Genomic DNA, 27,635 nt, shown 5'->3' with positions numbered 1-27,635 from the left:
TCCTCCATTGCCGGCCCTCTTCCTTGTTGACAGTCTTGTCAAACTGGTTATGAGCAGAACATAAACTAATTAGACTTCTAGACTCTGACACTTGAACACATCATACTGGTGAAGAGTTAAAGTAAAGAAAAATTCTGGCCCCAAAAGTGAAACTAATCCGAGGCCAGCCAGATTAAATGCCAAATAATTTTTATAATAATAATGGATTTTTATGGCTTGTTCCAGTTTTCAGTCAGGACATTGATTTGTTAATTTACAATGAGTTTTTTTTCGTGTGTGTTTAACAAAGTTGTTAAACTTGAGCAGTTATTCATAAAACAGATAAATGAGTTCTAGAGTTAAACATGTGCATCCAGTGCTTGTTCACTGAAAGTTTCCATTCAACTCCAGACAAAAAGGGTTGACCCTAAAGATCTTGCAGTAAGTTTTGTGAATGACTCTCAGCTACAACCACACCAAACTTTAGCACAATGTTTTTAAAACTGACTGGATTTAGAGCCATTAGAGTCTGCTTTAAGTTTAATTAGCTGTACTATAAATATCATTATTCAAGTTGGCTTCAAAGGTTGACCAGCTGTAGACCGTTTCATTAAAATACATACAGTGGTTGAGATTTTTTGCTAACAGTTAACTTCAAATACAGTAGTTAATGGTAGAATTATAAACAAATCTTGTGCAATCTGTTAGCACTCAGAATATGATCAGTCTCTACAACCAGACCTAATTTTATGTCAATATCTCTAAAATTGAGTAAGTTAAAACTTTTTTTACACCAAGAGGCTAATACTGGCTAGTTTATTGGCCTACCTGTCTGTTCCAAACTGTCAAACAGCTTTATTTGATGTGATGTTAAGAACTTATTAAATTCATCTTGCATTGTTTTGTCAAATAGTCCAGAACTTGAAGGTTTCAACATACACATCCACTTTTCAAAAGTGAACAGCTGTTTCCTCCTAAATAAAAGTTCAAATATACCTAATGTAGACTAAAAAGCAGGTTTATTGACCCTTGTTTCTCCTCCCAGGTCTCACCACTACTGGCTGAAAAGGAGTCATCATGTATTCCTGGATTTGAGTCAGATTCGTTGATATTTAAAGTGAGCAGAAAGCACCTGAGGCAAGGCACAAGACTGGGCAGAGGTATGAGCAAGCTCTGAAACTGTTCTCACCCCCTCTGCAGCACGCGCATTCTTGAAAGGCTTTGTGATGTTCATGTGCTAAATGTTGCTTTTTATATGGAAAGGTTTGGTCATTTACACCCAAAGTGCTGCTTTTGTTTCAGGCAGGCTAACAGTGAAATCAGCCTGGGACTAGTTCAGGTCTCGGCTTGCACTCGGCTCCACACCCCTCCCATCCTCTCAACTTCGGGCCCAAACAATGTTCCCAAGCCTGTTCTGCAGGCTCGGCTTTTAAAATGGTGGAAGACGCTCAAAACAGAAGCAGCAGTTGGATCAGGGTCATAGCTGAAGCGCTTTAATGGTTTCTTTATTTTTCAAACATTTAGTTGGTCTTTGTTGGTTTTCTTTTTTTTTTCTACAGTATTAGAATAGTTTTGATCTTAGTTGTGATCTTGAGGACATTGAATGACAAACTAGCATTTCATGTGACAGTACTGAGTGCATCCTGCTTGTTTATTAGTCTTATTTTGTATAAATAAACATTTGTTTAAACAGTGTCCTGATGCATGCTCAATAATCATAGAAAAAATTCACAAGGTTAAGTCAGGTCCTGTAAGGATTCTTCTTTGTTGAAACATTTCGTCTTTTATCCAAAAGACCTTCAGTCTGAGACCCTGCAACAAACTCGAGCTATATTTACATGGACACAAGTAATCGGATTAAACGGCCATTCGGAATAAAAATGTCATGTAAACGCCACATTCAGATTATTCTTTGTTGATTCAGCTTGATCAGAAAAATTTGTAATCAGAATGAGACGGGTGGTTTATACATAATCTGAACAGTGTGCATGTAAACACTTAATCTGTTTATTTTTTTCCAGTCATGAAAAACTGACCTGACTGTGCATGTGCGACCTATGTCTACCTCACATATTTCCGCCTGGCTAATGCTAATAATATTAGCATGTTGGGAAGCAAACCGGTCAGTGAGCGACACATTTCTACTAGAAACTTTGAAAGCGCTCAGAATAATCTGTATTACCTGTAGCTCAGACGGGGAGTGCAGTAACGTCTCCACAGTCATTAAAACCTGGCGCGGGTCCATTTTGGGTGCTCAGGTTTGTTTGTGTTAACTTTGAAACTTAACAGAGTGTTAACAGTACACAAGACATTTAGTACAGGCGGTCGTCCCACAGAACAGCAACCAACAAGTTTTCTGTGTTGGTGTATGTATATTCTGATCTATGTTTGGGTTTGCTTTATTCAGATGTATAATCATGGTAAAAAGAGACGATGCACACCATTAATGAATCTGTCAACATCATAGGAGCACGCTTTGAAATCCTGTGCAGATTTACTTTTTAAACACTATTATTTTGTTCAACCATTTATTTCTACAGGTTAGTCTCATTGAGCCTCGAGGATTCATTTACAAGAGAGACCTGATTTAAACAAAGAACACAGATGACAACAGTAAAATTAATTTAAAAAGCATATAAATTATAAAATAAATAGAAGAGTACGATACTAAGAAACGAAACAAACTGCTACATTATAAAGTGATATATCCATCCATCCATTATCTTTACCCGCTTCTTCCTTTTTGGGCCGCAGGAGTCATCGGTGCCCATGTCCAGCAATCACTGTGCGAGAGGCAGGGTACACTCTGGACAGGTCTCAGTCCATCACAGGGACACATGGAGACAAACGACCATTCACTCTCACCTAGGGACAGTTTAGAGTTGCCAATCAGACTAACATCCATGTTCTTGGGTCTGTGGGAGGAAACCGGAATACCTGGAGAAAACCCACAAATGCACGGAGAGAACATGCAAACTCCACCCAGAAAAGCCCCCGGTCTGAGATTTGAACAGGGTAACCTGCTCGCTGGGAGGCAGCAGCTCTACCAGTTGCACCACCATGCTGCACTAAATAGAAAAACATGTCTGCGTTGGTTTTTGCCATGAATTTATCAGGTGTTTGAAGCCACTTGGAGAGTTCAAGGTAGAGAGCTTCAGAATTTTATGCAAGATATTCCTGGAAATGGAAGCGGAGTAAGAGGAGGCCCTTTTGTCTAGTTCAGTCCGCACTGATGGAACACTGCATGTACCGTATTTCTTGGGCTACAGAACGCACCTGTCTCCAAGTAGCAGGCACAAAATGTAAGAGAAATCATTATTTTGTACATAAATAAGACGCTCTGGTTATTTAGCCGCGGGCATCCACCGTTCATCAAGCGGCTGTGGCTGAGTGGTTAGAGCAGTCTTCCTCCAATGCAAGAGTTGGGGGTTCGAATCCACCAGCAGTCACATGCCCAAGTGTCCCTGGGCAAGACACTGAACCCCTCATTGCCTCCTATGTGTGTCCAATCAGTGTATGAATGTGATAAAAGCTCTGATTAGTCTCTTTAGAATGACTTGTTCAATTAGCTTTGTGTAGATCTAGTAGAGTGCTGTATGAATGGGTAAATGAGGCACAGATTGTAAAGTGCTTTGAGTATCTGGATTAGATAGAAAGGTGCTATACAAGTACAGTCCGTTCCATTCATCATCAGGATCTGTGCCCCCAGCCTGCTACAACAATCTGCAGCTTTCTTGTAGTATAAGAATCAACCAGCAGATGGCGATACACACGCTGAGACTGTGTGATTGTCACAAGTCTTCATGAAGCTTCGCTCTCTGACTCATGGTTACAACCATTATACTTTCAAAATGAACATTAACTATATTTAAAGCATAATCACTGGACAGAACGGTGTCAATGTCAAACACCTACGTAACTGAAATTATTAAAAAGTTATGTGTATATACCGTACACAGAAAGATGTAAAAAAAAAAACCTTATTTAAATATGTATCAGTCTTGACTGACTGCTTTAAAAATAAATCTGACAAATTCTCCACCTCTCGCTGCTGTCTCATGATGTAAGGGGAAAGACTCCTTCCTTTTTCTCCGCTTTTGTTCATTTTTGAGTTTAAAATGAGGTCCCAGTATTTTAAACACATATTTACTGTACACAGAAAGACGTTGCACAAAATTAATTAAAAAACTTTTTAGGGATACACGATATTATTGGCATGTTATCGGTATCTGCCGATATTGGCGTTAAAATTCAATATCGGACATCGACCATTCCATTAAAACATTTTTTTTTTTTGGTGAGGATGTTGGATTACGAAGATTTATGGACTACGTTGAGCCTCGCTACATCATCCCAGAGATATTTTTCCGACGTAACATTACCCGAGTTACAAGCAGTCATTTCCGACGTCATTGAGAAGCTAATAGCCGATAGCACGACTTGTTGGGTGAGTTTTACCACAGACATTTGGACGTCATGTTAGTCCGTTAGCATGATTAGTCTTACGGCACAATGGATAGACAAAAACTTTGAAGTTTGAACTTAAAAAGGGTGTCCTTCATGCACAGGAGTGCAGAGGATCCCACACTGCAGCTAGGAACCTGGAACAAGCCTCCACAATGAGACGGCATTGCAGGTGACTAATGCTAATAAATAACATTTAACACTTTTCATTTAATACAAGTTAAAGTGCTATGCATATGGCTGTTACCGAATATATGTCACCAGCTCTTACAGCTGTTACACAATTTTTGTAGCAAATAAGCTCAAATAAGAGGGCTATGTTATGACAACGGAACATGTATACAATATCAGTATTGGCATCAGTTATTGGCCAAATAAGTTCTATTTCGTATAGGCTTCGCTCTTTAAGACTGTCACTAGTGGGTTTATCCCGTCGCGCTCAGCGCTGCACTGAAAACTTTGTAGTCCACGCCCACCTGCTGTGTGTGGGCCTCACTCCCGGTCCATATAAATTACGGTGAGACCGGGTAATCGGCTCCCATTTTTTCTTCAGCCAGCTAGTTAGCACTGTCAGAAGAACGAAGAAGGAAAAGTTGTCCAACTTTGACCGGCACAACCTTTGCTAAGGATGGCTGGGTCTCCTCCATGCCAACCTCCGACTGTCCCGGTGAGCTCTTCCTGCCCGAGGAGAAGCAGACGAGCAGCCTTGTTCAAGGTAAGCGCCGAGGAGTGCTTTCCATGGTAGGCTGCTACCCGCTGGACGACGCTATCGCATTTTCTAACGTGTGTTTTCCTCGCGGTAATTAAATGATTTCCTCGAAAAAGGCGATATTAGCAGCTGCCCCGCTGAATGTTTTTCTGTGGAGGGCCGCTACTCGAGGCAGCACGGTGGCGCAACTGGTAGAGCTGCTGCCTCTCAGTGAGCAGGTCCTTGGTTCAAACCCCGGTCCAGGGGCCTTTCTGGGTGGAGTTTGCATGTTCTCTCAGTGCATGCGTGGGTTTTCTCCGGGTGCTCTGGTTTCCTCCCACAGTCCAAAAACATGCATGTTAGGCTGATTGGTAACTCTAAATTGTCCCTAGGTGTGAGTGAGAGAGTGAATGGTTGTTTGTCTCTGTGTCCCTGTGATGGACTTGCGACCCGTCCAGGTTGTACCCCGCCCCTCGCACAGCGATTGCTGGACATGGGCACCAGCTACCCCCGTGACCCAAAATGGAATAAGTGGGTAAAGATAATGGATGGATGGATGGGCCGCTACTCGCTGGATGACGCCACCGCCTGTTCTAACATGTTTTTTTTTCTTTTTCTCGAGTTAAATCGGATGATTCCCTCGAAAAAGGCGTTGTTGGCAGCAGCTCTGCTGAGTGTTTTTTTTCTGTGGTGGGACGCTATGCGCGGGACGACGCCACCGCCTTCTTGATGCAGAGTCATGCAATGAATCGAATGATTCCTCAGAGAAAGGCGATGCGGAGCTGCCCCCTCCCTCCTGGGGAGCGTAGTGATGGAAGACGAGTGGCCGAGCAGATGCTCAGCCACCTCGGATCTTCCCACGTCAGCGATCACACCGCTCCCAGCCATCGGCGCCCTGTTTTTTCAGCAGACAGAGTCCGGTAAAATCCCTCGTTTTTCAGCCAGAGCCCATTTTTAATTTCTGTTGTTTTCTGCCCACTCACAGTGCAGCGGGAGTAAACGTGTTTCTCCACAACAGCTGCAGCCTCCACCGAAACGGCGTCTCACTCAGAAAGCGCTCACGCCTCTCCTCGGTGCGTGCCGGCTCACCTCGGCTCTATGCGAGACCGCAGCCTGGGCCTAGCACAGAGGCACGCATACAGCCCTTTTTTCTGTCGGAGCTCCCATTGGGTTCCCCCGGAGAATCTCCAGAGCGAGTGATGGCAGTAAGGGTTTTTTAGTCTGGTTGATGTTGATGAGAAACAAGACACAACACAAAATGCGTGCCCGCTGTCCGAGCGTTACTCAGAGTGGCAGCGAGTGTGTTCCCTGGACAGATGGACGGACCGTCTGATCAGCAGGGTTTACATGCTGCAGTTCGCAGCCCAATCCCCACCGTTCAGAGGGATTATAGAGACGGTTCTGTCTTCTCTAGAACAGAGCTTGTCTCTCTAGTCATAAGTCCAGGAATTTCTACTGAAAAACGTTATTTCCAGAGTTCCCAACAGAGAGGAAATTACGTTGTTTTTTTTCCTCCCGCTACTTCCTGGTTCTGATTTAAAAAAAAAAAAAAAAAAAAACCAGAGGGATGAGATCCATTCTCAATCTGTTCATGTTCAGCAATTCGATCATGGGGAGACAATTCCACATGCTGACAAACAGCTGCTGGAGAACTTCACCAGAACGACTGGTTTTCACCTCCATAGATCTGAAGAGCACATGTTTTCACATTTCCATCATTCTGAAATGCCCCACGCACGTTCTCGAAATGCGTGGAGACGGCTCTGCAGTCGTTGCACATGGCAGGAATGAGAAATCTTTTTATTTGGATCTGCTCTTATTAGCTCGGTCCAGTTAGAAAGCTGTCGCACAGACCAAAACGTCCCAGATGATTGTTTATCTGGAAGTAGAGCTAAATTCAACTACAATGAGAGCCCGTTTATCACAGCTGAGAGCCGAAGCTCTGTCAGCTCAGCTCCGCCGTGTCAAACCCCCTCATTCTGTCTGAGGGAGTTCCCATCAGCAGGGTTACGTCACACGTCTCAGTTTTTCACAGATGCGTTCCTGTCGATCTGGGAGGAATGTTTCTGTCCCAAGCAGTGGGAGCACAGTGGCTGGACCACATGTCGTTTTACATAATGTGCTAGAATGTTTTTCACGGTCGAAAACGTGACTCAGCATTTTGCCCCTGCTGCGGGATCAGCATGTTCTGATCCACACAGACAATAAGTGACGGCAGTTTACATATACCGTCAGGGAAGTGTGCGCTCAGCCTAACTGTTGCGTATCGTGAAACCGCTGTTGTGTTGGCCACACAAAAACCTGCTCTCCCATCAGAACAGTGTACTTTCCCAGCGTTCCTGAACAGGCGAGTGGATATAATGTTGAGGGGTGGTCCCCGCCACAGAGACTGGAGCCTCCATCCCGAGCTGATTTCTCGGATTGGAGCAAGTTTTTGGCTGAGCAGCAGTGGATCTGTCCGCCACACAGGAGGGCGCCCAGTGTCAATTATAGTTCTCATTGTGCCCATGAGACGACCCACCGTTGGGAGTGGACGACTGCTGATTTTATGGTTATTAACCGGTTCATCCTGAGGAGCTGTTGGTCTGCTCTGTTTGTTACACTGTTACAATTTGTATCCTCTGTTGTTCCGTTGTTCCTATTCACATCAGCAGATCTGTTATCTCAGCCCTTTTTTCCTCACCAGAGATCTTTTCTCCGGTGCGCTCCTGCGCACGGAGCATGCAATTACGCAGCGCGTAATTACGCACACAGAAGGCTGCGTGATGAAATGTTTTTTTTTTTTTTTTTTGTGCAAGCAGGTGCTTCATGTTGTCTGAATGGACCCAATGAGGCATAGACTACATCCTGCTTCGCCTTTAACCCACTAGCGACAGTCTTAAAGGGCAAAGCCTATACGAAATGGAACGTTGGTGACGTACTGTAACCTATGAGTATAGGCGTAGCCCTTTAAGTTCTGGGCCTCACTGGTTCCTAATGGCTGAAGAAAAACATCTATTTGGGAGCCGATTACTTGGTCTCACCGTAATTTATATGGACCGGGGGTGAGGCCCACACACAGCAGTTGGGCGTGAACTAAAGTTTTCAGTGCACCACTGAGCGCGACTGGATAAACCCACTAGTGACAGTCTTAAAAGGGCTATGCCTATACTCATAGAATCTGGGGTTACAGTATGTAACCGTTTTAACATATCGGGATATTGGCCAAAAATCTAATATTGTGCATCCCTAAAACTTTTTTATAAAAACATGTACCAGATGACTGCTTTTGTGTCTCCAATGCCCGACCATCGAGGCATTGATGCAAAGCTTTCGGGCAGCAGCTCTGTTTCCTCCTAGACAGCCGATCGCTTTTAACATGAAAGCTGCATCAAAATAAATTCTCTGTGCGTTTTCCATTATTGCTGAACAAATGAACAGGTCTGTGCATGAAGTGCAAAATACTGTATGTTAAAAACACGGGAACGAGCTGAAGAAATTAATGCACATCTATCTTGGGTAATGGTCCTCGAGTACCTCATTGGTCATTGAGGTTAGACTTCTGGTCACATGAGAGAGTGGGTGGAGTTATGGTAGGAATTTGAAACCGTGAGCAAGAAGTTTGGTACATCTGATTACCTGAGGACATTCACTGTGTGTCACAAACGCCTGTCCCCAAGAAGGGCAGGGTGCTGGGAGCCACGAGCGCCCAGCTCTGTCAAAGAAAAATGTTAGTCAGCAGCAGAAAGTTACAGAGAGACAGCAGGAAGTCTTTCAAAATATAAAAATATAGCTTATGAAAATTACAAAAAATACTTCAGTATACTCCTGCATATAAACTGTGGGGTACAAAGTGTAAGAAAAAAGTAGTAATGGCTAATACACTGGCAAATGGCTACTTTCACTCTGTGACATGGAGGAGGAGGTATATGAAGGCAACAGACCAAAAAATTATTTTTAAAGATGAGAATGTACCAGAGTTATGAGATGAGAGTAACTATGAGCCTTAACGTCCTGTGACAGTTTGTTGCCATAAAACTAAATGTCTTTTTGGTGTTTTTTCATCATATTACATAATTGGTCTTTCACTTGGACCACTGCTTCTTGTTTACTTATAGTTGTTACTAGGGTTGAGGCTATTACCCAGAATGTGTTGTAATGTTTTAAGTTCCTTATTTACTCAGTGGATAAGTGACAGACCTCATCACCATATTGTCTTTGGCTGCCATTAAGAAAAATTAGTTGGATGCTGAATTTCTTTTATGCTCGTTTTCTTTGAATCATAACGAATCATTTCCTGTTTGAGCAGCTCTCTGATTTGATGAGGTAGGAGTCAAGATGTAAATGTCTGTACTTCTGTAGATAAATCAAAATTTGTTTTTTGCAACTCTTGTAAACGGAAGTGAGGCCAACAGTAAAACATTAAATAGAATGTTAACACATTTAAAAAAGAAATGCACAGAAAAATTCAGTTTTGTCTAAGTATAAATGTGAATTACCGTGTTTTCCAGCCTATGTCACACCTTTTTGCCTAATTTGCATACCCTGCGACTTATGTGCTGAAGCGACTTATTTATACAACCCAATTTTTGACAGATATTACTGTTTTCATTCATTCTGACATGGAAAATATTGAACACTACCATTTTCAGCCGCTAGATGTCACTCAAGTGCCATGACGAGTGCACACCTTTGTGCCATGTAATCGGTAAAAGTATCTATTCATGACACATTCGGCTTGTCATAGCCTGCCACCTTCGTCCAGCTCACCTGGCGCAACCATCAAATTGGCTTCATTTCGCTGCACCGTCCTGGCGAAATGCAGCTAATTTGACCATTGAGGGTGCATTCACACCAGCCCTGTTTAGTCCGCTTTAATCGAACTCTTGCTTATTTTCCTAGAAAGTCCGGTTCATTTGGGGAGGTGTGAACGCGCCATCGAACTCTGTCGCGGAACAAAAAGGCGAACTCTGGCCCGGGCTAAAACCTAGGTCTCGATCCGGTAGAAGCGAACTCCAGCGCGGTTCGAGTGCAGTGTGAATGTAATCAGACTGGGCCCCGCTCCGCAGGGTAAACAAACACACATTTCTCTGACCTTATATGGAGCCATCAGCTGCCTTGTGTGGAAAAACAATATTCTCCATGTTCTTCTATCTTATCTTCTGCTCATGCTGTCCATTTTTGAAAAATGACAAAATATAATTCCTAAAACTGCTAAAACTTGATGCCACTTTGTTTTTGTTTTTATTTCCAGAAGAAGTGTCTTCAGAGGTTTTTGTGTCATTTCTTTCAGTAGTTCTTGGTGCAGCGCCCCCACAGGCGAGCGGGGGAATAGGTTGGTTCAACAGGTTGACTCGACTGCACAGTGCAGTGTGAATGCAAACGCACCAGCTCAAATGTAAACAAAAGCTCATGAATATTGGTCCCGAACCGAGTCTACCGGACTATCTGGTGTGAAAACGACCTGAGGTGCATTTATTACGTAAAAGTTCAACTGAGACACACCTTTACTATAAAGTCGAGCTAACAAATGAGTGTTTTAAGTGTTAATCTTGTTAAATTCTTGTTAAAATTCTCCTGTGCATGCTCCCGTGGCTGCCATTTGGCAGCCAATCGATTTTTGGCACACCGGCCCACATTTCTGGTTTGTATGTGGTGACGCGTAACAAATGCGACGCGTCAGCTGTGATTCATAATAGATACGACTAATACGGCAAATCGACTTGTTTTCCACTTTTTTAGACATATTTGGACTAGCGCAACTTGTATGGCGGTGCGAAATGTACGGCGGAAAATACGTTGGCTGAATTAGCTATAGATTTTTGGTTGGCTTCTTTTGGGGGGTGGGGGGAGTCTTGTCTGGCTGGTTCCAAGTATTGATTCAAAAATGCTTTGCCCCAAATTTTATTGAGATTTTTCTATCCACACAGCTCTGAATCTTAATGAAAAAGGTTTTTTTTTTCCTCTCTGGTGCTGGTCCAGCTGAAAAAGGTCTAATGCAGGTCATTGCCTGAAGCCAGTTCCTTCATATTTAAAGCCCAGTCTAAGCGACTGGTTGCAGCTGGATGCAGTGGAGATAATTACTGTATTACTGCAACATGAATCATTTGAGCCCAGTCATGACAGAACTTGTACTGTGGTACTTTTGCTGCAGCCCGTAGTTGAATGCCACATTTTTTCTTTTTAAAATCAAATCTACTTGGACTCTATTGTTATTGAAAGATGAGTTTTACAAAGTTGTCTGTAGACAATGTCATGTATTCTGTCAAAGACCTGAATAAAATTATTAAAATTTCCACCTTTTGATCCAAAAATGCCAAACTTTCCATCTGCCATTGTCATTATTTTAAAATTTCACTTCGGATGTATTTAAAAATGCCAATACTTTCTGCTTGTGTGTAATGTTTTTAATGGTTGATTATTTTGTTAATTTTCAGTTGGCTTCACTGACTGCACCGACCGCACAAGATTTCTTTTCGGCACTGATGACAGTCGTTTTGTGGTGCAGACAGACGGTGTATTAACTGTGAGTGACAAACTTCATCCTGTGCAGTTTGATTCAATGTTAATTTAAAATTCTTTACAGGTCCTTGTATCGTCTGCCTGTGTTTTAATCAGCAGGAGTTTGGGTCAGATATGTTTAGGGCTGGACGATATGGCCAAAACTTTTATCAAGATATATTTCTCAATTTTGATCAATAACAATATAATTTGGATATTGATATAAACATTATAAAAGCCTAAAAAAACTGTACAAATTAATGTTCACCTTTTATTTTTATTTAGCCTTCAAAGAAATTCAAAATCACCGTCAAAGAAACATAAAACTCAACTTTGTCATTATTAATAGTTTGAACTTTAAACGACAACATAACCCATGCAGCAAACGTCTGCGGCACATTTTACAGCACACTGGAATCTGAAGTTTATTGGATCTTAGACAGTCGAACTAGGGGTGCGAATCTCTGTGTCTGGCGAATCGATTCGATTCCGATTTTTTGGTGTCACGATTCAATGCAAAATCCATTTTTCGATTCAGAAACAATTTTTCTATTGAAATAGTCATAAATTTTGTTTCAGTTATGTAATTGACAAGATGAAAAGATTAAACAATGTAAACAAGTATAACGTTTATTTAAAACAATAATTTTAGGTCCTTTACTATATCAAATCTTTTTTGCATTATTTTATATTTATACCAAAAATAGGAACAAATATACGTGTGCATAAAATTCTGTAACTTAAATTACCAGTAATAGGTTAGCTTAGCTGCTTGGATTTTTCTAAAAACTTTTTTTTTTTTTAAATCTTAAGAACAAATCATGCATCCATCCATCATCTTTACCCACTTCCTTTTCGAGTCACGGGTGTCACTGGTGCCCATGTCCAGCCATCACTGTGTGAGAGGTGAGGGACACCAGGACAGGTCTCCAGTCCATCACGGAGAAATAATTCAAAATGTATGAATACAAAACCAAACCAACTTCAGCCTCCCATAGTGCTTTAACATTTAACTTAACATAAAATACAGACTTCACAGTTTTTGTTTTTTTAACATTGCACTAACATTTGCTCTATTTTCAAAACTTAACCTATTATGAAATACAAACCGGATTCCAAAAAAGTTGGGACACTAAACAAATTGTGCATAAAAACTGAATGCAATGATGTGGAGGTGCCAACATCTAATATTTTATTCAGAATAGAACACAAATCACAGATCAAAAGTTTAAACTGAGAGAATGTATCATTTTAAGGGGAAAATCTATTGTTTACAAATTTCATGGCATCAACTAATCCCAAAAAAGTTGGGACAAGCCCATTTTTACCACTGTGTAGCATCCCCCCTTCTTCTTACAACACTCAAGAGACGTCTGGGGACAGAGAAGACCAGTTTCTCAAGTTTAGAAATAGGAATGCTCTCCCATTCATGTCTAATACAGGCCTCTAACTATTCAATCGTCTTGGGCCTTCTTTGTCGCACCTTCCTCTTTATGATGCGCCAAATGTTCTCTTTAGGTGAAAGATCTGGACTGCATGCTGGCCATTTCAGTACCTGGATCCTTCTCCTACGTAGCCATGATGTTGTGATTGCTGCAGAATGTGGTCTGGCATTATCGTGTTGAAAAATGCAGGGTCTTCCCTGAAAGAGATGACGTCTAGATGGGAGCATATGTTGTTCTAGAACCTAAACATAGTTCTCTGCATTAATGGTGCCTTTCCAGACATGCAAGCTGCCCATGCCACAAGCGCTCATGCAACCCCATACCATCAGTGATGCAAGCTTCTGAACGGAGCGTTGATAACAACTTGGGCTATCCTTGTCCTCTCTGGTCTGGATGACATGGCGTCCCAGTGTTCCATAAAGAACTTCAAATCGTGACTCATCTGACCACAGAACAGTCTTCCATTTTGCCACACTCTATTTTAGATGACCCCTGGCCCAGTGCAAACGTCTGAGCTTGTGGAGCTTGCTTAGAAATGGCTTCCTCTTTGCACTGTAGAGTTTCAGCTGGCAACGGCGGATGGCACGGTGGATTGTGTTCACGGACAATGCTTTCTGGAAGTATTCCTGAGCCCATTCTGTTATTTCCTTGTCAGTGGCATTCCTGTTTGAGGTGCAGTGACGTTTAAGGGCCCGGAGATCACGAGCATCCAGTAGAGTTTTACAGCCTTGACCCTTACGCACAGCGATCGTTCCAGATTCTCTGAATCTTTTGATGATGTTATGCACGGTTGATGATGATAACTTAAAAGTCTTTGCTATTTTATGCTAGGTAACACCATTCTGGTATTGCTGCACTATCTTTCTGCGCAACAATGGTGGAATTGGTGATCCTCTTACCATCTTGGCTTCTGAGAGACACTGACACTCTGAGAAGCTCTTTTTATACCCAATCATGTTGTCAATTGACCTCATTAGTGTTAATTGGTCTTCCAGCTGTTCGTTATATGCTCAATTTCCTTTTTCCAGCCACTTATTGCTACTTGTCCCAACTTTTTTGGGATTTGTTGACACTGAAATTTTGAATCAACATATTTTTCCTTTTAAAATGTTACATTTACTCAGAATAAACATTTGCTCTGTCATCTGTTATATTACGAATAAAATATTGACATGTGCCATCTCCACATCATTGCATTCAGTTTTTATTCACAATTTGTTTAGTGTCCCAACTTTTTTGGAATCCGGTTTGTATACAGACTTCAGTCTTAACAATATTGATTCATATTTGGTAAATCTTTAACAAAATTTCAAAACCTGTGCAAGTCTGCACATAAACTCTTCTGAACTGTAATATTTTATAAACCAAAATAAATTGTATCATTTAGAACTGGCTCCAGGCAATGTCATCTGGAAAAGGGAATCCTCATCATCTCTCATCGCTATTCTTTTCATTTAGTTTCAGCTTAGACTTTATAACCAATGGTACAGAATAGGGGTGTGAGTCTTTGTCTTTCTATTCCGATTTTTGGTATCATGATTCGATCCAAAATCGATTTTTTTTTTTTTAAATTTATTTTTATTTATTTTATTTATTTTTATTCTGAAACTATTTTTCTATTGAAATGGTCAAATTTTGTTTAAAATATGTAATTTACAAGATGAAAATAAACAACGTCAACAAATGGAACACTTAGGGGCGGCTGTGGCTGAGTGGTTAGAGCAGTCGTCCTCCAATGCAAGAGTTGGGCGTTCGAATCCACCAGCAGTCACATGCCGAAGTGTCCATGGGCAAGACACTGAATCCCTCATCGCCTCCGATGTGTGTCCCATCAGTGTATGAATGTGATAAAGCTCTGATTAGTCTCATTAGAATGATTTGTTCAATTATCTTTGTAGAGATCTAGTAGTGCTGTATGAATGGGTAAATGAGACACAGATTGTAGTGTAAAGAGCTTTGAGTATCTTGATTAGATAGAAAGGTCCTATATAAGTACAGTCCATTTACCATCCATTTTACTTGTTTAAAACAATAATTTAGATTCCTTACTGTATCAAAACTTTTTGCATAATTTTATATTTACCTAAATCAGGAACAAATATAGGAGTGCAGAACGTTCTGTAACTTAAATTACATTTATTAGGTTAGCTTAGCTGCCTGGCTTTGTCTGAAAAAAAAAATAAAAATCTAGGAACAAATAATTAATTTGTCTATCCATCCATTATCTTTACCCACTTCTTCCTTTACGAGTCACAGGTATCACTGGTGCCCATATCCAACAATCACCGTGCGAGAGGCGGGGGACGCCTGGACAGGTCTCCTGTCCATCAAATAAACAATTCAAAATGTATAAATACAAAAGTAAACTAAGACTAAACACATTTTAAAATTGATTTATGGGCCTTTAGAATTGATTCAGAATCGCCAGAACTAAGAATCTAGATTCTTTAATAATTTTTTTTTTTTCTGCACCCCTAGTACAGAACAAGCCATTTTCAGCAACTCTGCTGCAGTTTCTGCAGAGATACTGTAGATAAATGTGTGTAACCGAACTGTTCCTCTTGGACAACTGAGTTATGTGAGATGTTTAAAGAGATGAAGAGTAAATTTGTAATGAAGGATCTTCAAAATGTTAAGTGATGGTGAAGACACAATTTTTAAAGTTGTGTAAAAAAAAATAAAAAAAAGAATTAAAGTAAAAATCAAATCTTTTTAACTTCTGTAGCTTTTTGTAAATTCTAATGATTTGTCATTTTAATTCCTCTCAAACCCAGCCGGTCGAAGCAGATGGACGCTTGTCCTGAGTTTGGTTCTGCTAAAGGTTTCTTCCTCATGAGGGAGTTTTTCCTTTCCACTGTCACCTTCATGCTTGCTCAAGATGAGTCTGTGATGGAGTTAAATTCAAAGCAGTCTGCTCCTCAGATAAATAATGTTAATTATTTTAAATTAATGTTTCTGTTCAGTGTCCTGAGATAATTTCTGTTGCGACTTGCTCTATAAATAAACTGAATTGAACTGAAAAAGCCAGATTGTTGCCAACTTCAGATTGTTTTGTTCTTCCTGCAGGTAAAGAGACCAATTGTTCTTCATGAGGGACACCGGGACTTCTTCATCCACTCATGGGACTCACAAGGACATAAAATGACTGTTCCTGTCATGGTGCTGCATCGTGAGCATCATCATAACCACCATCACAATGATGAGCATCAGCATGGAGCTCACAATCACCACAACCAGCAGCTCAATCTGACTGCAGACACAGAGGTGGGTGTAGAAATAACAGGAACGATACAAATATAACAAATACGGAATGGATCATAAATTAGTTATTTTTCTTAGGATCATACTGGACTGGGCTTGTGTTCTGGTGTTAGACATGATTTTCTACAAGATGCTGCCCCTGTGTGGTTGTGTTTAAAAAGACAACTGCATCCCAAGTGATTATTGGCTGTTTTGATGTTGAAATGGTTCTTATTCTTTAAAAACTGATACAATATTTAGGCTAAAACAGAATTTGTCAAATGTTTCACTAGTATAAGAAGGAGATGCAGCTCAAAAATTGTGGAGAACTTGAAGAATCCCAAGAAACCTTTTAGGTTTCTTTCATTCCTGTGATGCATTTTTGTTTGGAGAGTGAGAAACTTTTTCTAAACTCACACATCACCTTGTGTTTTCTTTGTGTTCGTTAAAAAGTTAAAAATCATTAATAAAACTTACTGAAAACCCACTCATCAGTTTGATCTCTTTGTGATCTCTTTAGAGTGCAGCAGATCCACAAGTGCCCGTCTTGCATTTCCCCAAGTTGACAAGTGGGCTGAAAAGGATTAAGAGAGAGTGGGTGATCCCTCACCTCCATGTTTCCGAGAACCACAGAGGACCCTATCCCCTGAAGATCGCTCCGGTATGTTCACTCTTTGTTCCTGCAGATTTTTTTGTGTCCAGTGGTCTTCTTGATGGTGTTTATTGCAGTTTTTCCCCATTCAGAAATTAAGTTTTTTTGGTTTAGAAAATGTTCATATTTCTCATTTCTTGGAAAACTCAAAGTTGTGTTCAGAGCACATCATTTTTACATTTAACAATTATTTCTGTAGCAGGTGTTTAACACAATAACCATCTGTTCCTTTTCATTCATTCAACCTTTATTTCTACAGGCTAGTCTCATTGAGCCACGAGGACTCATTTACAAGAGGGAGCTATTCCTGACAGAACATATAAAGTACAGACAATAACAATAAACTATAATAACAATAGACTACAGTAAAATGCAGTTAAAATAAGAGTAGTGTATAAAACAATAAATCAGGGTGCTGTAAAACAGGGTGAAATACTAAAAACAAGAACATATCTGCCTTAATTCTTCCATTGACATTATCAAATGTTTGAAACCCCTTAAATAAATCGAGGACAACTTCAGTTCTTGTTACAAGGTGTTCCAGGTGCAGGAGTTGAGTAGGAACAGGCCTTTTTGCCCAGTTCAGTCCGCACCAAGGGGATGCTGCAGGTAATGATGGCCTGAGAGCGCATGTTGTAACTGCACTGATGGTGTGACATGTGGGAGGAGATATAAGAAGGTAGCAGACCAAGGAGGGATTTATAGATTATGAACCAGTATGAAAGTCTGTGTAGATAATGATGACCAGCTGACCAAGGAGTACTGAGTGCAGTGATGGGTACGGTAGTTACAACCAGTTATGAATCTTGGCACACCATGATAGCCAGCATCCAACATCTGCAAAGAGCCGGCAGAGACATTCATGTAAATAATGTCACCATAGTCAATGGCCGGTAGGAGGGTAGCGGTTGCAAGGCATTTCCTGGCATTCAGAGTTGAACAAGATCTATTTCTGAAAAAGAAACCCAGTTTTAGTTTCTTTATCAAGTTTTCAATATGTGGTTTAAAAGAGAGATGTGCATCGACCAGAATTCTGAAGTATTTGTAAGAATCTACAAACTTAATAAGAACACCATGCATGGATGAGACACAGACTTTCTGTTGGGAAACATCCCTTTTTTATTTTTTCTCTCTCTCTCTGTGCTCTGGTGAAGACGGACGTGTCTCCCTGTGTTCCATCTTACCCCCCCCCCCCCGGCTTCCCTGCTTGCTCTCTTGTCTTGTGAACTCTCAAAGAACCTCTTTTTTTTTTTTTTTCTGCATACCTTCTTAATTTGAAGGATCACCTGGTCTCTCAACAAAATTGATCAACTTCTCCTGTCAGGAATCAGGGTAAGGAGGGGACCCTCCTACCTACGGAAACAAATTGGATTCATGATGACAACTAGATTCTGCTGTTTGGGTTGGTGAAATCAGGATGGTCTACAAATTCATGTGGCTGTGTCGAAGCTTGGCAGCACTCAGACTGAATTATGAGGAGCTGCGGCAGAGAGTTGGAGCAGGCTGTTATCAGGACTGAACTTTTTGGCTGTACACATAAATGGTTGGGAATAATCTTGGAGAAGCTGTGAGCTCGACTTTGGGCGCAAGGAATCAATTCGGCTGTTTGGAGTTACCATCAGAGAAATGTACCAGCGAGAGTTTAAAATGCAGAAACGGCAATTCACGAGTTCTGTCTGACCCAAACTGTGGTCTTGACGGGGGACTTATCTCAACTCCTCCTTGCATGTTTAGACAAAACAATGATGCTTTGTCTGTCTCCTCACCCCTCCCGTCCCCAAGACTGTGGACATGTGACGGAACCTCACCCGAGCTGATGATGAATGACACCTTATCTGGACAATGGCTGAGAGGGGGGCTCTGGTCTATGCTAAGACCTTCCCTGAAAATTCAATGTCTTCACCGGCCTAAATGTACAGTGAGGAAAATAAGTATTTGAACACCCTGCGACTTTGCACGTTCTCCCACTTTGAAATCATGGAGGGGTCTGAATCTTTCATCTCGGGTGCATGTCCACTGTGAGAGGCATAATCTAAAAAAAAAAAAAATCCGGAAATCACAATGTATGATTTTTTTACATAATTTATTTGTGTGTTACTGCTGAAAATAAGTATTTGAACACCTGTGAAAATTAATGTTAATATTTGGTACAGTATCTTTGTTTGCAGTTACAGAGGTCAAAGGTTTCCTGTAGTGTTTCAGCAGGTGTGCACACACTGCAGCAGAGAGTTTGGGCCATTCCTCCACACACATCTTCTCTAGATCAACCAGGTTTCTGGGCTGTCACTGAAAAACAGAGTTTGAGCTCCCTCCAAATATTTTCTATAGGGTTTAGGTCTGGAGACTGGCTAGGCCACTCCAGAACCTTGATATGCTTCTTACGGAGCCACTCCTTGGTTCTCCTGGCTGTGTGCTTTGGGTCATTGTCATGTTGGAAGACCCAGCCATGACTCATCTTCAATGCTCTAACTGATTGTGTGGGGTGGACCGGTGTCTTTATGCAGTTACGACCTCAAACAGGTGCTTCTAATTTAGAATAATAAGTGGAGTGAAGGTGGACGTTATAGAGGAGGACTAACAGGTCTTTGAGGGCCAGAACTGTTGCTGATTGGCAGGTGTTCAAATACTTATTTGCAGCAGTAACACACAAATGAATTATTAAAAAAATCATACATTGTGATTTCCGGATTTTTCTTTTAGATTATGTCTCTCACAGTGGACATGCACCTAAGATAAAAAAATCAGACCCCTCCATGATTTCTAAGTGGGAGAACTTGCAAAGTCGCAGGGTGTTCAAATACTTATTTTCCTCACTGTACATGTATCACGTCTATTTATGGTGCCTTGCTGTGGTAGTTTTTTTTGATGCCTCAAATCGTGCCCTGTCTAGGATAAGGTGTGATCTTTTTTATACAGTGTCTCCATGTTTTTCTTCATTTTCTTGTCTAAGCAAAATATTATTCAGAATAAGAATAAGAGGGCCACACTTTTTATAGTAGCAGCTTTGTGCACTCCGTCCATCTTTCAGACGACTGTACGTACATGTTCTCGTATCTCGGTGCAATGATAATAAAGTTTATTCCGATTCTGATTCTTACCGTCATGTGGTTAAAATGAGTCATTGTTTTAATCAGGGAGTAGTGTTTCTAATTTTTGTGGATTTTTGACTTCATATAGGAATACATTTTTTGTCTTTGCCTTTGAGTTTTTTAGTATTCGTAATTTTTGCTTATTTTACTTGTTTTGTTTTAGATCCGCTCCAATTTAGACAAAACGATGAAGATCTTTTACAGCATCACTGGTCCAGGAGCTGATCAGCCTCCGCTTCACCTTTTCACCATGAACAGAGATAATGGAAATCTGTACGTCACTCAAGAACTCGACAGAGAGAAACAAAACGAGTACATGGTAAGCATGTTCTTACTTACTTTCATACAGGTGGTTTATTTTTTTCAGTTTTCCTTGTTGATAAATTGTTCTGTTCTTGAACATATTACAGCAGTTTACAGACAAATTTGTATTTTTATTTCAATATTTTCAAAAAAGCTACTTAGTTTTTCACCTTAGGAGGTAAACTAATCTTAAAATGATTCGGGTAACTAACAGAACTGTTTTAGTTTAGTGAGCATGCATCAGGATGTTTTAGTTTACGTTTTATTTTACCCATTTTTTAAATAAGCTTTTAGTGTTTGAAACAAAGATTTCCCTGCAGATAAAATTGTTCTGTTCTCCAATATTCTACAACAGACTTCCTGATATTTACCAACTACATTTGTTTTTGCTTTGATGTTTATTTAAGTTAATTTCTGGATGTTTTAATAAAACCTACTCTGGCTGTATGACTGTATGCATCTTCATGTTGTCATTGCCTTAGAAGCAGGGTTGTGACGATCAGCGTTTGATATTTGATCTGATTTTCAACTAGTTTTCTTAACTATTCTAATCAAAATGTCAGTGTTTGTTTGAGTGTTGTATAGATTGAAGTCTTCAGTGGCTCATCTTGTTTGTTTTTTATAGTTTCAAGCACATGCTGTGGCAGATGGCGCAGTAATTGCAGAACTACCTATGGACATTACAGTGATTATAGTTGACCAAAATGACAACAAACCTGTTTTTGAGAAGTCCACCTACATCGCACAGGTTCCTGAGGCTTCAAAAAAAAGTACGTTGGTGAAATTAAATGTTTCCTTTTATAGTATTTATTTAAAATAGGAAAACAAAAATGGCAAATCGACCAACACCACAATGAATAAATCTTTACACTGGGTAATGCTCCCTTTTTAGTTTGTTTCATTTTTATTTAATTACCGGTAAATGTATTTTAAAATCCGAGGGAGTGGTGGCACAGTGGTTAAAGAAGGTGGGCCTGTGATCGGAAGATCACTGGTTCAACTCCTGGTACAGATAACATCAAAAATGTGGGTGGGATCGATGAAACACTCACACTTGCCTCCACCCTCGTACTCTGGGCCCTTGAGCAAGGCCCTTAACCTTCACCATCGGCTCCTCCGGGCGCCCTAGACAGCAGCTCTCTGCTTCACACAGAGGGCTGTGGTAGCTCGGTGGTCTGTGGTTGTGTCGGGAAGAACATCCAGCGTAAAAATAACTGCCAAGTCTTCGTGCGACAGTCTGCTGTGGTGACCCCTGACAAAGGGAGCAGCCGAAAGAAGAAACGTATTTTAAAATTTATGAAAGTATCTATAAATTAATACCGTTCTTTCTCTTAATAAGATTTTGAAGTGATTCAAGTTGTGGCAAAAGATGCTGATGAAGAAAATACGCAGAACTCTGATATCCGCTACCGCATTTTGAGCCAGAAACCTGAGATGCCTGAAGTGAACATGTTTTCCATCAATTCAATCACTGGATTTATCTTGGTCAATGTTGCACGGCTGGATCGAGAGGTGAGAATTCAAGTGTTCAAAGAAATTGACTAAAATGTACACCCAAAATTTAGCACTGTTGTTTTAATCCAGCAGTGTTTGACAAAACATAAGTACAGCCTAAAATGTGCCTTTTAAAGCAGGGGTTCTCAAACATTTTGGGTTCAGGGACCCCGTACAGGGGAGAAAGTTTCAGGGACCCCCCCCCATAACCCTCATGTTTATTAAAATATTTTCTTCAATTTATCTCTTTAATGCAATGGAAATATTTGTGTAACATAAATACTTAAAACCTGTTCTTTAATAGTGTTATTGCAATTTTTATACTTTTCAACATGGGGTAGTTTTCATTCAAGACACTTAATTAGCAAAATGTTTAATTTCAACTTCAGAAAATTACAATTTTGAAAAAATTAGCATTCTCAAAAACCACTTAAAACTTTATTCACATAATGAACATAAATGTATTGCCAATTCAAATTATTACACAAAACTCTTTACATAAAACTGAATAGGATCATAACAGTAATCATACCAAGTAATGGGGATTAATTTTTAAACCCATTGATGCCGGAACACAAATAGTGGGCAGGGTAGTGCAGGGGTCTAGGAGTCCTCTCCCAGAAAATTTTAAATGAAGTACATGTGATTTCCTGCAATTTGGTGTAATTTAATGGGTTGTTAAACATCTACTCACTACTTCTGCTCACAGACCCCCCAGGGGACCCCAGTTTAAGAACCACTGTCAATCATTCTCATAAATGGGAGAAATGAATACCACAAACATGAACTGTCCTAAACCCTGCACACTTAGATCCACCCACAACAAAAAATGTGAAATGAACCAGCAACCCATGTAAATGACTGCTTTATTTCTAGAATCAGTATTTTATGTTTAAAAAAAAAAAAAAAAACGGGGGCGGGGGGATGGTCCAAATAAAGTTAACCAAAATCCCTGCACAAACAAAATCTATCACCAAAAGGGGAAAACATGACCCACTACTCAACAGTGGCATTATTGGTATTGTTTAGTAGTTTTTCTTTCACAGTTTCACCCTGGACTTCTGTCACACACTTTGTTCCAACAGAATTACCTTAAGTATGAGCTGGACGTTTCAGCAGCAGACCTTATGGGTGAAGGTCTGACTGGATTTACAAAAGTAATAATCAAGGTGACGGACAGCAATGACCACGCTCCGGTCTTCTCACAGGATTCTGTAAGTAAAACACACACGTAGGACTACAGTTGTTGGTCAGCAGCTGCTTGTCTGCTCATTTGTTAAAACATGTCTACATTCTGTCAACTTTGGCTAATTTACTGACTAAGGAGGTTTAGTAGAGGTTTGTCTAAAGCAGGGTGCTCAACCTTTTTTGAACAAAGATCTACATTTGAAGTTATAGGTGGGGCAGTATGAGGTGGTTGCAAGGCATAGACAGGTCACCAGATGGTCATCAGTCATTGTATATCTGTTCTTGGACTTGATGATTTTCATGTTCGAGAAAGCAGATTCGCGAGTAGGGTGATCCAAAAAGTGTTGTCAAGTTCAAAGTACATCATCTGATGTTTGTTTCAGTCATTTAACTTTATTTAAGCAATAAATCACACTGAGCCTCAAAGACTCTTTTACAAGTGAGACCTGTTTAGACGGACAAAAAGTAATGAAAGTGACACATGTTTGGGATTTGGAGGCAAAAAAAATTCTATCAAACTCTTTCTCCTTGACCGAGGAGAAAGACCGTGATATTGAAAAACACCCCGCACATAGGCACATATTGACTATTCTGTTAGTAAAATATTGAATAATAAAAAATAAGTTAGTCAAATAGCTTAAAAAAAAACAAATGTACACAAAAATATATACAAATGTATCTTTATACCTGCACAATATGTAGCTACTTTGTAAAATGTGTAATTGAGGGAAGAGTGTAACCTGGATTAAAAGTGTGGATTATTGTAACCTGGATTAAAAGTGTGGATTATTGTAACCTGGATTAAAAGTGTGGATTATTGTAACCTGGATTAAAAGTGTATTGTAGTGAAGCCTTCGTCTTCAACCATCGACGGAGGCCTCATGTCAGTGATGATCATTTAAGGATGTTATCAGTGAAGACAGCTGCTGCTGTGGTGTCTATGATAATAATAATAATAATAAATTTTATTTCAGGGCGCCTTTCAAAAACCCAAGGTCACCTTACAAAAACAATTAAAATCAGCAATTAATAAAAACATAATCAACAAATAATTAAAAATAAGTCACAATAAAACAACAGTTAAAACAAAGTTAAAGAGAATATGCCTGTTTAAACAGGTGTGTTTTCAGTTGTGATTTAAAAGAGGGAAGAGAGTCTGTGTTCCTGATGACAGGAGGGAGGGAGTTCCAGAGCTGAGGAGCACAGCGACTGAAGGCTCTGTTCCCCATGGTGACGAGACGGGCAGAAGGAACAATAAAATGAGTGGCAGATGAGGATCTGAGGGAACGGGAAGCAGTGGAGATGTGAAGCAGATCACACAGGTAAGGAGGGACAAGGTTATGGATGCACTTGAACGTGAGAGTTAAGATTTTAAAATTTATTCTAGCTTCTATGGGCAACCAGTGAAGCTGCTGCAGAACCGGGGTGATGTGTTCTCTGAACGGGGTACAAGTTATGACCCGAGCTGCAGAGTTCTGGAGGAGTTTGAGTTTATGGAGAGTCTTATTCGAGAGACCAAAAAGAAGAGAGTTGCAATAATCAATCCTGGAGGTGATAAGGCTATGGACAAGGATGGCAGCAGCGTGAGGAGTAAGAAAGGGACGAAGTCGGTTGATGTTACGTAAATGGAAGTATGCAGACCGGGTGATAGAGTTAATATGAGATTGAAATGAAAGCGTATTATCAAGTATGACACCCAGACTCTTTACCTGAGGGGAAGGAAGAACATGGGAGTTGTCAATATTGATGGAAAAACTCTGCGATTTGGTTAAAGTGGAGACTGTGCCAACAAGTAAAACTTCTATTTTCTTACTGTTGAGTTTAAGAAAATTTGAGGAAAACCATGATCTAATTTCCATAAGACAGTCCGATAGGGAGGAAGGTGGAAGAGATGAATTGGGTTTTGAGGAAATGTAGAGCTGGGTGTCATCTGCGTAACAGTGAAAATTGACATTAAATTTCCGGAATTTGTGGCCAAGAGGGAGCATATAAATAATAAATAAAAGGGGCCCTAATACAGAACCCTGGGGCACACCTGCAGCAACGGGAAACAAACTTGAGGAATGGGTTTTAAATTGAATAAACTGAGTGCGGCCTGAAAGATATGAATTAAACCAAGCAAGTGGAGTATGACTGATACCAATGGATGCTAGTCTGTTCAGGAGGATATCATGAGAAATAGTGCCAAATGCCGCACTGAGATCGAGGATGAGTATGTTGAGGAGACCAGAATCAGCTGCCATCAAAATGTCATTGGTGATTCTTAATAAAGCTGTTTCAGTACTGTGGTGGGGGCGGAAACCAGACTGGAATTGTTCGTAAAAATTATGTTTATTGAGGTGTGAGTGGAGCTGAGAGGCAACAACTTTCTCAAGGATTTTAGAAATAAAAGGAAGATTAGATATTGGTCGAAGGTTATCAAAATTATTAGGATCTGAACCAGGCTTTTTTAGAATTGAAGTGACAGAAGCTGTTTTCAGAGAAGAAGGAACAATTCCAGTATTAAGGGAAGAGTGAATGATGGTGGTTATGAGAGGAACTAATGTGGGGAGACGAGCTTTAACTAACACTGTGGGAAGAGGGTCAAGCTGGCAGGTGGATGATTTTGATTTATGAATAATATTTGTTACGTCAGATATGGAAGGAAGAGTGAAACTTGAGAGTAAATGACAGGAGGGCAGCGGGGAAAACAGGGGGTCATCTTCAGTGTTAGGAGCTCTTACAGGGTTGAGTTGTTGGTGGATATTGGAAATTTTGTCAGTGAAAAAGGACATGAGAATTGCAAAAGTCAGCAGAGTACATGTGGGAGGGAAATGAGTCCGGAGGCTTAGTAATTTTGGCAAACAGTGAAAACAGAGACTTGGAGTTACCTTCGTTAGAACTGATTAAACCAGAGTAGTATGCAGATTTAGCTGAGACAATGCAGTCCTTATTAAACAAAATATGATTGTTATACATTTCTTTGTGTATAGTGAGTCCAGTTTTTTTGAACAGGCGTTCCAATTGGCATCCCTTGTCTTTGAGAAGACGCAGGTTGAACGTAAACCATGGTGCTGAACGAGAAAATGAAACAGATCTGTGTTTGAGTGGAGCAAATGTGTTAAGAAGGTTTTGGAGGTTGACATTATAGTAGGAAGTGAGTTCATCAGGGGTTGAAGAGCAGTGAATAGACGGAAGGTCATATATAGCAGATGAGAAAATGTCAGGATCAATAAAATTAATTTTCCTAAATGTAATGTCATGAGGAGTACAAGTTTTCAAAGCTATTATATTTACATCAAAAGAAATAAACATATGATCAGAAGTGGGAAACAGATTGACTTTGCAGTGAGTAGGGGTGACACCAGAACAAACCAAATCCAGAATATGACCTTTAGAATGAGTAGGGAATTTGATGTATTGCTGGAGTCCAAAACTATCCAGACAGGAAGTCAAATCTCTGGTGAGAAGGTTATTGTCATTGTCCATGTGAATATTAAAGTCACCAACAATAATCATATTGGGAGAGAGAACAGAAAGATGAGTGAGAAGAGCAGCAAAGTCATACAAAAAATCCTTATTTGGCTTTGGTGGTCGATAAACAGTACATAAAATAGTAGGAGTAGATCCAGGGAGCTGAGATGCAGTGTATTCAAATGAGTGGAAGAAGGGGGGCAGAGACAGGGAGAACTTTCCAGTGCTTCCGATGAATTCTCGCGAGACCACCGCCTCTCCCTGGGTTGCGGGGGTGACAGATGTAAACAAACTCAGGTGGGGTCGACTCGTTGAGAGAAACAAAGTCGTTGGGCTGTTGCCATGTTTCAGTCAAGCAAAGAAAGTCCAACTTACGGTTGAGAAGGAGATCCTGGATGAGATGTCCCTTTCCAGTGAGAGAGCGGACATTTAAAAGACCGAAGTTTATGTTGGAATTGCGATGCTTGACGATAGTGTTAGCTGACCTAGCCAGGTGGGCTAACACACTGCGGTTGACAGTCCTGTCAGAATTACGGGGAGGACGACGAGTTCTGGACCAAAAAGATTCTACGGAGTCAATGTCATTGGTATTGAAGTTTCGCCGGGACCCTCGGTGGATGTACTTTCGGCGGGGATTAAAAGCAATGTCCGGATGGAGGTGAAGCGCCACAGGTGAAGGGACAGCCAGGTGGAAGCGGAGTCGCAGAAGCTCTGTAGTGGTGTACTGAAGGAGAGCAGTCACCAGGTGGTGGACGATGGATAAAACAGCCCAGGTGAGGACAGACCACACACACACCCTGTGGATCCACATCATAATCTGTCCGTTGTCAAACAGCGCAGAAACTCTTTACAAACTTCACAAAAATCACAAAAATAGCAGCCGGTGAGCAGCGGCAGCCAGACGCGCCAGCGTTCACTCACAGTAACCTAAATAAATATAAACAGTTCGGACACTTCATGATGTCTGTCCTTCATGAACTGTTGTTGTTTGTTGTTGTTGTTTTCTGGAATGAGAGAGTAAATATGTATTGTATCATAATTTACAGCAACTCAAGACATGCCTTGTTTCACTTACAGTGTTAGGTTCAGGCAAAAGTAGCTAAAAGAGCAATTAAACACACACACACACACACACACACACACACACACACACACACACA

The 27,635-nt window shown here is 40.6% G+C and overlaps 1 protein-coding gene across 1 annotated transcript in view; it reads left to right on the top strand.

Moving 5' to 3' along the window:
* LOC119413951 (B-cadherin) overlaps positions 1-27,635 on the top strand; it is a 55,036-nt gene that overhangs the window by 556 nt on the left and 26,845 nt on the right. Inside the window, exons 2-9 of the mRNA XM_037681031.1 lie at positions 1,025-1,139; positions 11,548-11,636; positions 16,123-16,320; positions 16,817-16,957; positions 20,201-20,356; positions 20,966-21,110; positions 21,680-21,852; positions 22,920-23,048. Coding sequence (XP_037536959.1) covers positions 1,025-1,139; positions 11,548-11,636; positions 16,123-16,320; positions 16,817-16,957; positions 20,201-20,356; positions 20,966-21,110; positions 21,680-21,852; positions 22,920-23,048 — 1,146 coding nt within the window. The remainder of the gene's footprint in view (positions 1-1,024; positions 1,140-11,547; positions 11,637-16,122; positions 16,321-16,816; positions 16,958-20,200; positions 20,357-20,965; positions 21,111-21,679; positions 21,853-22,919; positions 23,049-27,635) is intronic.

Source organism: Nematolebias whitei, chromosome 1 (assembly GCF_014905685.2).
Source record: "Nematolebias whitei isolate Nwh7 chromosome 1, NemWhi1, whole genome shotgun sequence".
Taxonomy (NCBI): domain Eukaryota; kingdom Metazoa; phylum Chordata; class Actinopteri; order Cyprinodontiformes; family Rivulidae; genus Nematolebias; species Nematolebias whitei.
The sequence above is the reverse complement of the archived record's forward strand: the minus strand, read 5'-3'. Positions and strand labels throughout refer to the sequence as shown.